The following is a 17,190-nucleotide window of genomic DNA, read 5'->3' on the forward strand; positions in this document are numbered from 1 at the left end:
TTCCATCCCACGTCATCACCTGAAAATGGAAGGAGGGAGGAGAAAACAACTTGTGCCCCAGACTCTTTCACCAACCGTCCTAGGGCCTTGTAGTCTTTCTTCATCCCCCTCAGACTATGGGATGCAGCTTCTTCCCCACCTGTCTGGAAGATCAGCAGGGGGTAGTAGTCTGTGGCCTTCACCAGGTTGGGGAGTTGCCTGGTGATATCCTTGATTCGGGCTCCAGGCAGGCTGCAGACCTCCCTGTGATGGGGGTCAGCTCTGCATACTGGGCCCTCAGCTCCCTTTAGGAAGGAGTCTCCAACCACTAAAAGTCTTCTCTTCTTCCTTGTGAAGGAGGTAGCTATATGCCTGTCAGGTTTTTCTGACTGTGGTGAGACCTCTGATATAGGTTGCCTCTCCACCACATCCCCATTGGACCAGCTGTATTCCACTAGGGCTTCATATCTATTGCTCAGAGGCACCTGTGGAGGCAAGGTAGGCAAGGAGGGCACTCGCCTATTGCCACGGCCATAGACTTGCCTCCACTCACTCCTCTCCTCTAGGTTATTGTTTTCCACCTGAGAGGGGCAGAGTACAGGGGTCCCTCGATCCTGGGAGCTCTCCAGCAGGTGCTCCCATTTTTGTTGCAGGGAAGACAGAGCCTGGCTCCACCAGTCTATCTCCATTTCAGCCTCCCGAATGCTCCTAAGCCTTTCTACTTCAGCTTGAAGCCTTTCAACCTGGCTTTGCAGCTGTGCTGCTCGGCTGAGCAGATCATCTACTTGCTCACAGCCTTATGAGCAAGTAGCAAAATGACACAACCTTACTTTTTACAAATTTTGTTTTAAAAAATCTTGCTGAAAATCTTGGTTTCTAGAAGGCTCAGTGTAGTTTGCTGAATGCTTCTGATCCGCGTTCTTCATAACTTTGCTAAATTAATTGACATACCCTCACTTCTGTGTATGCAAAGGGAGTCACAAACAGAAAGGCAGCTCACACACAGTCTTACAAGTAAAACTGGGGACAGTATTTGTTCCCAGCCCATTATAGATTGCCTATTTTTGTTCCTACAATGGCCAGCATGTGTGAGGGCTGCCCTATTCAATGTGAGGTTTTTGCCTTCACTGGAGTCACGCGGGGACATGTTTTTCTGCTTATAACATATGTTTTGCATGACTGTGATTTTACTTCATTGAAAACAATAGAAATTTCCTTGAGAAAAAAGAGGAAAATGCAAAGGAAAAAGCACTAGCATTATTGGTTATCAAAATGGCATTCATGCAGCTAAGCGCTATGCTAGCCACATCAGGAATGGTTGTGCTCTATTAATCTGCATCAGTAAAGGCTGAACATATGATGAAGATTAAAAAATGCCCATGAAAAATAATACTAAAAAGCTTTGTTTTGGCTTGTTTCTCACTGAAACCTTCAGCCTTTAAAATTTCTAATCCATTCTTGAAAATACCATTCATATCAACCAGTCAGTGCTGAAGTACGAAAAAGACTAAAAACAAGTGACAAAGAATGGCACAAAATGATGAGGCAGGAGCATTTTCCTCTCTCTCCTCATGTTATTTGAATATTTTGGGACACAAAGGTATAGTGTTACCTCTATGCAAAGCTGCAAGCCACTGCTCCCGGCTCTCTTCATTACTGGCATAGACGTAGAGAAGTCCACCCTTGTACACAATCTGGAAGAGGTTAGGAAAGCAAGCATGGTGAGAGTGTACTGCCTGAAAGTGTGTTACCATGCAGGAGGGGAAAGGAGAAGGGTATAGGAACCAAAAAAATAGGCTTTGTAGACCCACATTGAACTTTCACAACTTAGTAACACTTCTCAGAGGTCACTTATATTATTGCCATTTCATGTAAACACTTCATATTTCATATAAGTAAACATAAACATAAACATAAATAAATATATACCACCTTAACCAAAGTGATTCATGTCCTAAAGCACAGTTGCAGAAACAAAGGACAGCATCGAATATTTTGGATATTACCATCTTCTATGTACAAAAGGCCTTGTAGCCCACATGTAAACTCTTTCTTTCCACTTCAGTTTTTCCACATTCATCTTCCAGGTTCTGGCTTGTTTTACAAAAGGCCAGACCAAATGATCACTGAGGCCAGGAATCTGTCTCTGACAGCATCCAGTAAGAAATACTGAGGCAAAGGATATGCTCAGGGCAGCTGTACAGTGATCAGGGAATCCTGATCCAAAGGTGATGCATTTATACTTAATACCCTTTGAGAGGTATTATTCTTCTGTGAATTTGTTTAGTTGTCTTTTTAAGCAAATAACTATTATCTACAACATCCTGCAGTAAGTAGTCCTACGACTTAACGACACAATATGAACAGTCAGATTCTTTTGCTTGTTTTCAGACTGTCTTCCACTAGCTTTGTTTGATGTCTACCTAATAATTACTAACATCTGCTTTGCTTTTTGGATCCTGTTTAGTACTGGGCTGACTGTGTGTATGTGTGTGTCTGTGTTAGGTCAGGGTTTCATTTCCCTCATGTATGTTGCTTTTCAGTCATCTGCACTGAATTTCAAATGCCACTTTATTGCTTTTGTTTGTTAGACTGAAGAGCTCTTGTTATTAAACGTGTACTCCCACTGGTAAGTACACACGACTGACCAATATGTTTCCTGTCTCTTTATTTAGTTAAATGGTGGAGCCCTGCGAGCTTTTCTCTTTAACATGTTATCCATCTGATCTATTAGTCATTGTCAAGTCTCTCCTTTGACCTCTCTTCAGTTTACAACATCTTTCTTCAATTATAGTCACCAGAACTAGATACAATATTCTCCTGGTGATCACAGTAGTGTCAAAAGATATTGAGTGCTTTTACTCAATATGTGCCTGCTTCCATGTCCAAGGATGCCATTAGCTCCTTTGGCCACAGCATTACACTGGGAATTTATGTTCAGCTTTCATGATTCTAAAGTCCTCTTTAGAGATACTGTTTCCCAGAGCAGAGTCCCCCATCCTGTAACTACAGCATGCACTCTTTTCCTCAGTTCACTGGATTATGCACTCCTGACATAAATACGCTAATTTAACATAAATGTGTCACTCAGTGCCGCAAAAATAGGGGAGGGAAAAATGAAAGGAAGACCGGAATGTCACCTAGGATCAACCAGGTAGTGAAATATTAAGTCTCTCTCATGAGGTTGCCCTTGGACATGGCAATTATTGCAGGGTCATGAATTAACGCACTGTTCAGCAACCCTGTAATTCACTCTAGCAGCCTGCTGCTTGCAGTTGTAGTGTTTGGCAGTGGCACTCCAGAAGGGGATCTGTGGGCCCTTCTCATATCTGCATGTCCCACTGCCCACAGAATTGAGATTGATGGAGGCTCTAAGGAGGAACCTGAGCTGGGCAAGGGGAACAGATGAAAGGCAGCAAATTTGAAGTTATGGTTTTCTCATCACATTTAATTCTTGAACATGTGTAGTGCTTTGTGCATCTGCATCTTCTGACACAAGGTGTAACCTTGGTTTTCCTGACTGTGGCACATTTGAATGGTAATCAGTCAGTCAGGAGTCAAATCCTGAACTTGGTATTAAGGCCAAAAAAAAAAAAGTGGAGACAGTGAGAATGAAAATAAGAATTGTTAAGTGCTTAATTCCACCTTAAAATAAGTGATAATCACATAGCGTAGCGATCTATACATTCCAGATAGATAATATTAAAGGAAGTATCTGATAGACCTTTGAATATAAAAGAAACAAGACTTGATTTAAATTCTACCACAGTTAAATAAAAATATTTCATCAAAGTCACAACTTCAGTAATAGGGACTGGTTTTCTATTTGCTGTAATTATCAGTAGCACTCAGCAATATCAGGTGTCACCGCTTAGGACAGGAACACTAGGTGTAACCTTAGGATGACTGGCATATTTCACATGAAATGTAGTAAATGAAACAGATTTCGTGGCTAACCTGAAATGGATATTGTCTTGTGGGAGGTGTTGATTCCTCAAGATTCACTGTCTCAACACATCGGATTTTCTCAATCTCAATTGATCCCCTTTTACTTCCTTTTTTCTACAAGAGAAAAAACACAGCAGACTGTAAACTAATGTTAATACAATATAAAGTATTCTAGTTTGACGATTCTGTACTATTTAATGTTTCAGGCTGTATAAGCCATAGCTTCATGTTTGTTAAACTTTTAAAAGAAAGGTAGTAGAAAATCTCCTTGGTGCCCTACCTGCATCTAATATATTGATCAAATTCCTTTTCAAGTCAGTCAGTTACAAGAATTACAGGACACAGCCCTACATCTGAGAAAGCATCTGCTGCAACTGCAAGAGTACAGGGCAGAAGGGGTGACTAGGAGGAAAAGAAGAAGGAGGAATTTAGAGGAAAATACCTTAAGTGCAAACCAGAAGCCTAGCTGTGGCATTCATAGTTTTGTTAAGGTAATGGAGCTTGTTCTCACTGAGCTTCCCTACAGTTTTGTAATGGGATGTAACTCACAGGAGGAGTCCAAATATATGAAAAAGAGCAAAAACTTTAAAATAAGTTGCTAAGGACATATATTTGCATTCCCGACGGGAGATCTTCTGTGTGAAAAGCCACCCTTTCATGATATACAGTCACCCCTTAGGAAACAAGTATAGCTTAACCATCTGCTTTGTGCAGCTAAGAGATGATATTATGAACTAATTATGCCTCGCACAAGTAATTTCAGAAGCCAGTTATTTACATCAGTTCAGAGGGAAGCCTGAACAAGGAAAACATCCCTATTCAAGACAATGTGTAGACATATGCCGATGTTAATTACTTGCTTAAGTTCTCTTTGGAAGGACAGAAACAGATGCTTAATGGCAAGCACAACTGTAAGAGCTGTTCTGAATAGAAACACTCTTAAGCCTGTGTCTAAGTGTTTTCCTGAACTGAAAGTAGGATTTGATACCCTATAATTCTACTCAAAACAAAGTACACCTGTTGTTCTAACACATAATGTCTAATCAAGTTTCACAGAAGAAAACCAGAGGAATAAAGTGACACTGGAAAACCTTAGTTTGCATAAATAAGTTTACTTTAAAAAATTATTTATTTCTTACCCCTTTGTCATATTCATAATAAGAAAGGTTTGCTTTCGTCAGAACAAACAACCTTTTCTTGTAATTAATTGGTGATATTTTTTTCTTCTGTTGTGACTTCTTTAAAAGAAGTTCTTCTAGAATTGTTTTCTTCTCCATTTTATTTCCCTAAAAGAACATAATAGCTACTTTTATTACTATGGTTAATAAATGTAACAACACCAACTATAGAATCTGTAATAATGAATATATTAAGTCATTGCCCTCTACATGTTTTATAAAATTTTATAGTAATACATGGTTACAAAGCATCTGTTTAATACTGATTAAACTAATGACGTTGTTTAGCCTATTCACTCAGTAAAAAAAAAATCATAGTATACAAAAATTAAGCTACAGCTATACTGTAGTTCTAAACAAGGCGTCTCTGTTACTTTATCGTCTGAGGATCTCTCTTTTAAAGCCATGAACCCTTTCTGGCAAAAAGCACAGTCTGCTTTATGCACAAATGTATTACATCTGCAGCGTAACATGGAAGTCATTACAGCAGCAAAGAGAACGACAACAAAAAAGAAAACCCTTCTATTTACAGACCAGAAGAACACACCTAGTACTGAGTGTGTTCCCTGAACTGGAAATTTCCCATTTCTTTCTTTCAACTGAAACAAATGCATGTTTATGGAACAGTGGCATGTAGAAAAGATCAAAAAGTAAAAATATTCTTGCAACTCATATATATATACATATATACTTATATCTATGTATTTTTTCTTAGCCTTGATAATCATACAATAGAAAATGCCAAGAAGGATGAGAACCATCATATTTCTACAAGTTTATTATGGTTTCAGGTTATCTTACCCAAATATGAAGAAAGTCGGTCACTCCCTTCGCCCTGTGCGTTCTGGACCTCCAAAGGGAAGCGTTGTGCTAAGCTACCCACTTTGTTATGTCCCTGCTCGCTACAGATGGCCCAGCAGAAAAAGAAAATTTGCATGGCACTCATCACACCCACTTGATCTATCCACTGAATCCTAGCCAAACCCAGAAAGTAACAAATATCTAGTAGGAGCAGTCTGAAGATGAAAAGGGGGGTGTTAGGAGACATTACTCCACCATGAGTATCTGGCTACCTTCCCTGTGGACAGGATGCCTACTTACACCTTCCACCAACTCCCTTTTGGACAGACCAGTGTATGTTAGTGCCACTGGTGAGTCAGCTTAAAGGCAATTTTGCCATGACATGTGACATCTGAAGGAGATATGAGCTTGGGGTAGATATAGGAAGAGTTGGGGCTGAAATCTTTCTATTGAGATACCTGCTCTGATGTGAGGAAAAGAGGAGTATCCACCCCACTTTAGGAATTTTTTCAGGCATTACAGTGTAAGTAGTTGCTCTGACTGACTGTAGGAGTAACTAGCATGAAGTTAGGAGTTAGTTCAACATAGCTTAGAGAAGCTGTCTTTGCGATTAAAATATTAGTTTTGATAGAAAACATAAAAACCCCACGTCATTCCCACAGGAGAGCAGTAACTCCTACTTTTGTAACAGCCTGTCGTTTTGTTTCCTGACACTGGGAAACATCCAATCTTCAGCTCCAGCCCACTGAAGTTCATGGAGTTCGCAGGGGTACTGGAGGCCAGAAAAAAGGATGAGTGAAATGGAATTTCAGCTACTTTATTTTAAAGCATCATTTGAAAATCCTTTTTCTAAGGTTGTCACTGTGTGATGTTTACAAAATTTCTTAACTAATTGCTGCTTTAATTAATCTGAACAGTCACCTGGACTCCCAGGGCTGATAACATTGCCCCTGTGAGAGTAGGTTTCTAATCCACATCGGCTTTAACACTGTGACCACTGAGAGCCCAGAGAATATCACCTGGAGCCACACGGAGAGACAGCAGTCTACATGTAGTGTGGCTTAGAAAAAAGGTCAAGTACTTTCATTACTACCTGTAGAAACACTAACAAAACAACCTCTGGGTTTGACAAAGTGTGCCATGAATACACACCAAGAACTGAGTAGAGACAAAAGGATTTATTGTGATACGTAATTTCATTTAAATATTAGAAAATTATGTTCTATAAACTGTACCTTGCAACAGCTATTTGTTAATAAACAGTATTAAAAATACAGGAAGATATATTAAATATATCAAATACAAATTATGAAATAAATTGTAAACTCCTACAAGTTTTATTAAACAAAATTATAAATATTTATAAGACTTAAAATTTTGTTTTCTTGATATGGGAAAAAACACATACTCTTTTTTCTAAAGTAATTAGCTGAAAACAATATTCTGTTAAATTTAGAAACTCAGTGTCTCTGGATATGTCCTTCCATAGTAAATGACATACGGGATCACCTTGTGATCTAACAACATGCCTTCTGCCTTGCTGTCTGTCGACCTGTAGCAAGCACATGACCTAGTTCTAAGGATGCAATAGAAGGTGAAGGGTATAGGTTAAGAGAAACACCTATAAGACTTGAAAAAGCCTATAAAAAATATCACATTCCTTAGTTTCTCTGAGGCAGAATACTCTGTATTCAGTGTTTGAGGAAGCAGCTGCTCACACTGCAGTGTATATAAGGCACTTCATTACTGGAGTGCTCTGGCTCAAGTTTAAAAAAATGTTTTCCAGATTTTGAATTCTCATTACAATTTGAGATAGAAAACAATTTCAAACTCTAAAAAAACTTGACAGCAAAACTACTTCCTGTCCAGATCCACTGCACAATGCTCTTCTTTTTCTGCTTGTGGAAAAGAAATTACAACAGCTGAAATTATGCCAGATGAAATATTCAAACTTTTTTTTTTAAAAAATGAGATTAAAATTCCAGGAATAAAATGTGTTTGTGCTGCACTGCCTTTTCACTGCCCAGGCTGCCCTTCCTCTGTGAGCAGACTCTTTTGTGCTGAGTCGGAACGTGCTTGCACTAACCACTCATTCATGCTGAAGGGATGATCTTTTGGTGCAGAAAGTGCAGAGAGTGGCCTGTGCTGTGTACAAATTTCTGCCTACCTAGAGAATTGCAAGGTACGGCATCCTCCCTCTTTGCTGGATGGAGCTCAAATCCTTCAACTGTGAATCTAATTTCTCCCTAGAAGAAAATAAAAAGCCGTATGGAATTAGGAGTAAAAATTTGTTCCATACGATTTGAAGAGACATGAAGGATCTAGGGATCTTTGATTACTTTTCCATGCTTGAAATTTGTGTCTTGTGTTCCCAACAGTTGTGCTTGTACCAAGGATATTTGCATTTTCTTTGCTTTCTGTAACACAATGACAAATATAAAAGGTTTGTTCCCCCAACAGATCTTTAATGTCTTGGAAACCACCCTGTCTCTCAGAAAACAGGGTGTTGTGAGACAGTTGTGAGACAGTTTATCAGAACTGCGCTCAGCAAGGAATGAGCAAAAGGGGCTGGGACATCCTGGAGGCACCTTCTCTAGCATTAGCTGTTGCTTCTGCTTCCTTCTCTGGCAAAGTGGTTTGGATGTGGTGGTCACTGATAAGCATTTTCTAGTGGTAGGCTGTAATGCAGTATGCAAGCTGCAGGGTACTCTGGCTCCTTCGCTCTTGGTAACCTTTATCTTCAGAAGAGTGAGCAGCTGGGAAACAAGAGGGAAAGGGACAGCAGTTGTGACACGACAACCTTGGAGAAGAACCTGACTAAGCTATGGTGGCTGGGGAAGCAGTCACGTTGGAAGCATGGCTCCTGGCTCAGAAATGTTGTCAAGGTGGAGCTCCTGACTTCCAACCAAGTAGAAACATCTCCCTCCCCTGGACAGAGGAAGCAAACTTGTTGGGAAGTACTTGCCACTAAGGCTTGGCTCCATATCTTCAACAACATAACCCAGCAGGGGTATGCTGGGGTGGGGTGGGTGGATGTAGAGGGACATGGCCAGGATGATGGGATATGGAGTGTGCCAGGAGAGAGGAGGGATAGTGGCAGGCCTGGTGGGGAAGGCAGGACAGCAGAGAGTGAGGTAGGGTTGGGGAGATGGGACGGAAGAACAGGCAGCTACAGGAGTAGCTGTCTGCAGCAGGCAGCGGCTCTGCGGGGGAAAAGGCAGGGACTTGTGCAGCCCTAAGCAGAGGCTTGGGCAGCTGGTGGGGAAAGTAACATGGTCCTGGACAGTGGGTGAGGCAGTTGGCAAGGGCCTGTGTGGCTATTGGGGTAGAAAATACGGTGTGAGGCATCTGCTGTTGTGGCAGACAGAAGCTTGGTGGGTGTGCAAGCAGAGCCATGGTAGGGGTCAAGCTGGGGGGGGTGGCCCAGCAGCTGGTTGGGGACAGCAGGCAGGGGTCTTGAGAGCTGGTGGAGGTGGTAGGTGGTAGGCTGGTGGGGCAGCAGGCAAAGCCCTGGGCAGCTAGTGGGGTGGGTGGTTAGATGGCAAAGCGGGGGCAGCTAGAGGGGCAGCAGGTGGAGGCTGCATTGTACGGCCATGTGTAAGGGTGTGGGCAGTTGGTGGGGAAAGTAATAGGGTCACGGACTGGGCAACTAGCAGGGCAAAAATGGGGTCAAGGTAGGCGGGAGAGGTGTCAGGCAAAGGCCTCGGCGTGGTGGGCACATGGCCATCAGGGTAAGCTGCTGCAGAGCTAGATTACCCCCATTCTGCTGCATGGACCATCTTCGAGATACTCCATCATCTCCCTCCACCCCTGCCCCAGGGGCATGCCTATTGGTGTGAGGACAAGGCAGCAGGCTTTGTGGGCATTCACTGTACAAAACATGGCCAAACACTCCTTCATTTCATAGAAATACTGAACCTTCTGTGGGTGTTCTGTCCTGCAGGTTCAGAGGGAACCATTTCCTTCGTTTCAGGTTAACTATTTCAGCTCTGTAAGCTGTTCATTTGTAGCTCTGAAACAACCCAGGATTTGGAATAATACAAATTTTCTTTCCTTTTCCAAATAAAGTACATGTAGAGGGTGAGTTACAAATTCTATAACTTCCAAGGTGTGGTAAGACATGCAAAATCCGTAATCTCTAGTTACTTAAAATTATATTAGTCTTGCTACTGAACCATAAAATTTTTAAGTTTGAATGTTTTGATAAACTGACCCTTTTCCAATCCACCATACTTGAAATACATTTTAGTTAATTAAACCAGTTGCAAAGCACTACCTTGGTATTTACAATTTATGACTAAGGTGACTCTAACACAAATGGTGAATAAAACGCTATCTGAAATGAGACAAGCAATTTATTTTAATATGATAGAAATGTAAACATAAAAAATCCGAACACATTTCCAGTAAACCACGGTATTTAAATACAGATATTTATGATGCATCCTCATGGTATTTGTTTTAGCAAGTCATACTCAGGCTAAGGGATGGAACCGTTTCCTGATCCTGGTGTAATGGAAACCAGTGAAGGAGACAACTCACGTGCACATACAGAATAGTCCTAATAGTCTTAAGCTTTTCTGTCTTCTAATTTTAAAACTTAATTTAAAATGGTGGTTTAAATTATATTGCATTTCAGCCCTCACTTTTCAGTGAAAATGTTCTATTTGGTATTACGTATTTTTCCTCACATTACAAGATGTGAAATCTTTGCAATAGTATATTTACTGTTTTGTATGTTAAATGTCTGATTTCACTACATACAGCAAACTTATCTTCCCCCCCAGAAGCTCTCTTGTTCCCTCAATCTTTTTTCCATACAATTAAAAATTACTGAGGATCAGAACTTTTTGCATGCAGGATATAAAACCAAAACTGCTTTTTGGGGGCATGCCACAATAATTCATTGTTTATAAAGGGGATATTAGTGGGGTCTAGCCTCAAGTCCCTTAAAATATTATCACTGAAATGTGTTTAAACATACATTTCATTTACTCTGGTTTAGCATTAGTCCTTTGTTGTAATGTACGAGCTGTCTTCTATTTGAAATGGGATATTATTCCATAGGGTGACAAATTGCATTGCTACTTGTTCTTGTTGCCCATAGCTGGACTTACGCTTTGAGTAGGAGGTTGAATTTGATGACCCCCTGAAGGTCTCTTTCAAGATTGACTATTCTGTGTCTGCTTTTGGTTGTTGCTAACATTACACAAACTGTACATCTTTCAGGAATAGGTGAAAAACTACTTTCTTGTTTGAAGGTCTCACCAGCCCTGCACTTGGTGGCACAAAGCTGCATCTGAGGGCCAGACCTGCCTTACAGACCTTTAGTAAGCAGGGCCATGTCCCTTAAAGGAAGTAGACTAGTAATCTTACATTGTATGAGTGCTACTCTACTGTTTTTGTGACTTGAGCTTGCTCTGAAAGCAGTATGGACATAGTATATGTAAAATGCACAGTCTGTTATCCTGTTAATGTGTGTTTAGATCGCTGAGGTTTTGCAGTATTTCTTAAGCAGTGATCACTTACCTAGACAAGTAAAGCTAACAATATAAATTATATACATTTGTAATACACGTGTCAGGTATGAAATAATATCTTCATGTTATTGCCAAGCAATCGAAGTATCAGTCAGGTATCAAATGACTCTTAGATTAAAAGTAAAAATACTTTTTAAGGCTTTTTTTGATCACCTTCAGATCACTTCAAATTTTTTTTACACAAACTTGGAAGCTAGTTAAATCATCAATAAGAACTGATTATTTTCAGCTACATGCCTAATTTCAGCAGCCAAAGATATAAGCAAACCATGAAGTGCATTGGCACTGTTCCACACAGATTTTAAATAAGGTGTTCATGACAGACCTATGTACACGTGTAGCTACCAGCATTGGGTCTGTGCCAAAGAGCAAAGCTGAAACGGCACACCATCAATAGTAGCATCAGGTTGACTGGGGACTGTCTGTACAAATTGGAGATAAATATATAAAAAAACAGTCTGTGGGACCTACGGGGATGTATTTGAGGGTGCCAAGAGAGCTTGCTGATGTCATTGCAAAGCCACTCAATCATTTTTGAAAGGTCATAGAAACCAGAGGAAGGTCCTGGACAACAGGAAGAGGACAAGTATTATTCCCATCTGTGCAAAGAAAGAACTAGGAAATTGCAGACTGGTGAGTACACCCTGGGAACAGTATGTAACATGTCCTCATGGAAGCTGTTTGCTTACTTGTGAAGGGCAAGAAGCTAGTTGGGACACGCCAAGTCAGATTTACCAAGAGTAAACAGTGCATAACCAACCTCATTGCCTCCTGAGATGGAACAACGTGCTTAGTGGGTTCAGGGAGAACTGTGTGTGTCAAACCTCGATATTTCGCAAAGTATTTGACACAGCCTACCCGACAGCCTTGTTGACAAACTGGTAAGATATGGGCTGGGCAGGTGGGCCACAAATTTGGTAGGAAGCAATCTAAATAGAGCTGAAGGGGTGATGGTTAATGGCTCAAAGTTGAGCAGAGTGAGCCAGTCATGCATGGAGTTCATGGGGGTTGATGCACGGTCTGATAGTATTCATGTTGTATGTACACCTGTGACAGTCCAGGTGATGAGAATGAATGTGCTCTCACCGAGCTTATGGAGTACACCAAACCAGGAGGAGATGTAGGCACACAGGAAGGGAGAACCACTGCACAGAGATGTCATCAGACCTCAGGGCTATTAAGAACTGCAGAGAGCTGCATGTGGGTTGGAATAAGCCCAAGCAACCCCACAGCCTGGAAGCTGGCTGGCAGTGACACAGCTCTGTGGCCAGGTCCCTGGGGTTCCTGGTGGGCAGCAATGAACATGACCCAGCAGTGGGTCCTGGAAGCAAAGACACCCTACAGGATGATGGACTGTGTCAGCGAGAGTATAGCCAGCAGACCAAGGTGTCCACACACCTGCTGCTCTATGCAGCACTTGTTAGGCTGCACCTGGTACATCCTGCCCAGTTGTGGTTTCTGCATTTATTTGAGAGACATTGAATAACTGGGAGAGGGCCATAAGGATGGTTAGTGTATTGAAGAACTTGATGTACAAAGAAGGATTGAAGGAGTTGGGTTTACTGAGAGAAGGGAAGGGAAGGGAAGGGAAGGGAAGGGAAGGGAAGGGAAGGGAAGGGAAGGGAAGGGAAGGGAAGGGAAGGGAAGGGAAGGGAAGGGAAGGGAAGGGAAGGGAAGGGAAGGGAAGGGAAGGGAAGGGAAGGGAAGGGAAGGGAAGGCAAGGGAAGGCAAGGGAAGGAAAAAGAGAGACAAGAGAGAGGAGAGGAGAGGAGAGGAGAGGAGAGGAGAGGAGAGGAGAGGAGAGGAGAGGAGAGGAAGAAGAGAAAGAAAAAAGAGAAGAGAAGAGAAGATGAGAAGAGAAGAGAAGAGAAGAGAAGAGAAGAGAAGAGAAGAGAAGAGAAGAAGACAGGAGAAGGAAAGGCTTGGGGGGAACTAGTTACATTCTTCAAATATTAAAATCAAATATTAAATATCAAATATTAAAAGGTATTTCTAGAGAAGATGAAGGCACTCTTCACAAAGATGCACAACGACAGGGCAAGAGGTAACAGACAAGTTGCCTCAGGAAGTTCTGTCTGGATATAAGGAAAAAATACTTCACTGTGAGAAGAGTTAATATTGAAATAAGTTGCCCACAGTTATGGTGGAATCTCCTTTGCTGTAAATACTTGAGACTCAGCCTGACATATGCAGGGCTGTCCTTTCCCACAGGAATTTGGGCAGAATGCTCTCTGGAGGTCCCTTTCAGGCTGGGGAGCACCCTGTGGTTTTGAGCTCTCACCAGTCTGTCTTTCTCAGGAGACCCAGCAGATGGCATGGTTCAACAGCGGTAAAAATCCACCAGTGGCAGTAAGGTGAGTTTCATACTGGAATAAATACTTAAAAAAACATGTTGATTTAGGAAAAAAGGGCTCAATAAGAACCACTTCTACTTCAGAGAGGGGTATTCAGCATAGTTTAAAAAAAAAAAGTTTATTTTGTGGTCAAGTTTGTATTAAGAGTGTGTTACATGTCTGTGTGCCCAAGCCAGGTAAGACTACACTATTCTGGTAGGCCTTCCTGGTGTAGGGTTAGCCTCACAGGTTAATGGTGATCTTCCCTGGCTCTCCTTTTCTGACAGGAAAGCCATTTGACCAGTTAAGGAGCACTTTATAGGTGCCTTATAGGTAGGTAGTCTCATGACCTCATGTACGCATTTGAGCTTGTTGAGTGAGTGAGTGAAAGACATGGGCCCTCCAACACAGCAGAGACATTACAGGTTGGTCCTCAGAAAGGTGCATCACCAGTCATCAGTGGGACCAGGACATGGGACTCTAAGTAGAGAAGTCATTTGAGACCTTGCTGCTTACCAGTTTAGCCCGTATCTCATTCCTGGTGAGTGTCTGAGGAGTCCTTGGGAAACACAGAGGCAGGGAGCAGGCTGCACTCTGTGTGTGATTGTCTTCACCTGAACAGAAATGCTTGTTAGAGATGATTAGGCTCTGCCTAATTTTATTGTTGATTTATTGTGCTGTTGGTGTTACTGTACTCTGATACAAGCCATGAATATATCAAAACAAATGCAACAAGATAAACTATTTCTGTTGATGCAAAAGACTTCTGGTTAAGTAATATTTGCCTTGGTAAACAGGTATGGATGAGAAAGTGAATAAATACAATGTACCACATTCAGGTACATCCAGCACAAGTGAATGTTGCAGCTGGAAGGTTTTCCCTAGCTCCTGTCAGCTTGTATGTATGCATCACCTTAATTTCAAGGAGGAGCTCACAGAAATGAGCAGACATGTAATATAAACAGGTTTTATAAGCTGATGACCACTTGCACCTGAACGCTTTGTGATTACTGTCAGTTTAGGCATTTTAGCTGAGTGCTTGGAGGAAAAGCTTATTTATCTTTTTATTATTGGACTTTATAGTATTCAAATGCTGTTGCTCCTTCTTACAGGACAAAGACGTAGGTCTGAACTGGGCAGTTTGAAGGTGCTCAATACGACGAAGTAGCAATATATTTGTACAAATGTTTGAGGGGGACAAACTGAGCTGTCAGAAGTGGCATTTGACTGATTAATGGTGGTAGTGGGGTGAATTTGATGAAACTTGTTTTAAATAAATTCAGAAACAATATTCAAAGGACTAAGTGCTAGCCCTGGAAGCCCACCCTCGTAACACAGTGGTCAGAGTATTCGTTTTGAAGAGCGCTAAAAAAGAGCACTTTCCTTAAGTAATTTCCTTGCCAGGTTTGGGAGAGGAATTTGAAACATGGTCCTTTGTTTCCTGTGGAGTTTGTTTTGCCGTAGGCTGCAGGGGATTCAGGGTGGTTTCTTCTGGTCTTTGAAACCGCTCCTCTGAAATATGTACTGTATTAAGAGCTGAAACCAAAACCTCTCCAAAGAATTCATTAATCAGTATCACAGTGTCAGTCTTTTTCTCTGTGGCCAGCAGTTGTCTGGGTACTGGTGGAACTGGTGGAAAAGGATGAATGTAATTGGTCTGCACCTTTGCTTAGAGTAGGAGACAAAGCTTTAGTTCAAACTTTTACTCACAGTGAAGCAGACAAGAGGAATGAACTGCACTCTCCTGCAAAGGTGCCAAGACTGTGCTGTTCCTCTGTCCTTATGAGTTTAGCCTCGTATATTATAAAGAATGCCCACAATGGCTAGCTTAAAATGATTGGGTTTTTTTTAATGTTATTTCTGCCAAAATCACTACTTTCCAAAGTTTTGCATTAACAGAAATGAATTTTTGTTTTGATTTAGCCACAAAACCAGGGATCTTGAGTCTTGGAAACACTGTAACTGCCTTAATGTGGTGCTTCTCAGCAAGGCTAATTAGCCCACAAACAGTGTGCTTCTGATGTAATTACATTGCTGCTTGTTCTGGAGCTCATTTATTGCTTGATAGTTTGAGGATCTCTGTGCCATACTCCACTGCACAGTGTAAGGGTGCCCTCGTCATCCTAATGTCTTCCTTATGTCTTGCTCATGCTTTCACTTTGAAAAAAAATTACTGCCCCCACTCCTCTTAATGTTTAGCACTTACTTAATTTAGCAGACAAGGTGGGGCTTCAAAATTGAGTCAGTTAAATGAGTTGGTGGAAATTTACAGCAGCAGAGGTTGTCTAGTGGCCAAAAATGAAGGCCAAACAGAGAAGGACAGAACATTTCAGTCTAGCTTCATCAGGAGGGTAGAGACTGTCGGGTCACTTACAACCATGTGTTGAAGTAGGGAGCTCTTTGCCCTGGGAGTGTTGGAATTTCGGGAGGTTTGTTTGTTGTCAGCCTGATAATGTCAGAGCTCTGACACCAGGACCCAGCCATAGCAAAGGGTCGTTCAGGGTAACATGTGGTTATTTTCAATCTAAATTCCCTTTAATGTAAAAATAATGCCATCGGATAAGGCCCAGAGTGAGGACAGAAAAGGAGAAGGATGGGAAATAGTATGCATTCTCAGAAATGTGATGCAGTGCACAGGAAACACACTCACCGTGGATAAATACATTCTTCCTGAGGTAGACGTGTCCATCCTTCCACCCTTGTGTAAGGATGGCAGTGCATGTGCACAACAGCAGCAGTTTCTAGAGGAAGAAAAAAATCCTTGATCGTTCCTTTCACTTACCTGTGGTTTTTTTGACCTTTAAAATGTGTGAAATGACGAAGTAATTGAAAGGGCTTGGATGTGCTCCCTGTTAACTGAATTGAACCTTTGGATCTGAGTTCAGTGCAGTCAGGATACTGGTGTCTTCTGTATAAATGAGGGAATGCTGACTTCTAAGTAAAAACGCCCAAAGAGCTCAAAGCTGGGCTCAGGGTTCCTCAGGGCTAATCAGTGTATAACCATAGAGATAGGCAAACAGAGCTCTTACTCCTAAAACCACAAGCGAGGAACCCCATTATTGCTCTGTTATTGCTCTGCAAAAATGCACTGTCTTGTTCCTGGAGTGATACTGCTGGGTTTGCTCTATTCCTTTATGAAACACCATTTGAAGTGTTTAAAAGCTTAGATTTCACTTTATGGTATTCATGTTTTTCCAGACTTTCTGTACATGTTAACAATCAATTTTTATTATTCTTGTTGACTCTCTCTGGACTACATCAACGTCCTTTCTCTAAAAGGCTGCCAAATATTTCACGGAGGATTATAAATGTTTTAAAAGAACTAGATTTAATTATGCCTTCTTGTTTATTTGTAGCCATTTGTTGTGTTGATGGTTTCATGAGTCTTCCTCACACCCAGGCCCTCACTAT

At 41.5% G+C, this 17,190-nt stretch overlaps 1 protein-coding gene across 1 annotated transcript in view; it reads right to left on the reverse strand.

Moving 5' to 3' along the window:
- The window catches only part of BMX (BMX non-receptor tyrosine kinase), a 32,434-nt gene extending 27,230 nt beyond the window's left edge, over nucleotides 1–5,204 (reverse strand). The window contains exons 1-3 of the mRNA XM_068395282.1: nucleotides 5,067–5,204; nucleotides 3,937–4,041; nucleotides 1,592–1,673 (exon numbers count right to left, since the gene is read on the reverse strand). Coding sequence (XP_068251383.1) covers nucleotides 1,592–1,673; nucleotides 3,937–4,041; nucleotides 5,067–5,204 — 325 coding nt within the window. The remainder of the gene's footprint in view (nucleotides 1–1,591; nucleotides 1,674–3,936; nucleotides 4,042–5,066) is intronic.
- Between the last annotated feature and the right edge of the window lie 11,986 nt (nucleotides 5,205–17,190).

This window comes from Nyctibius grandis, chromosome 2, assembly GCF_013368605.1.
Source record: "Nyctibius grandis isolate bNycGra1 chromosome 2, bNycGra1.pri, whole genome shotgun sequence".
NCBI classification, from domain to species: domain Eukaryota; kingdom Metazoa; phylum Chordata; class Aves; order Nyctibiiformes; family Nyctibiidae; genus Nyctibius; species Nyctibius grandis.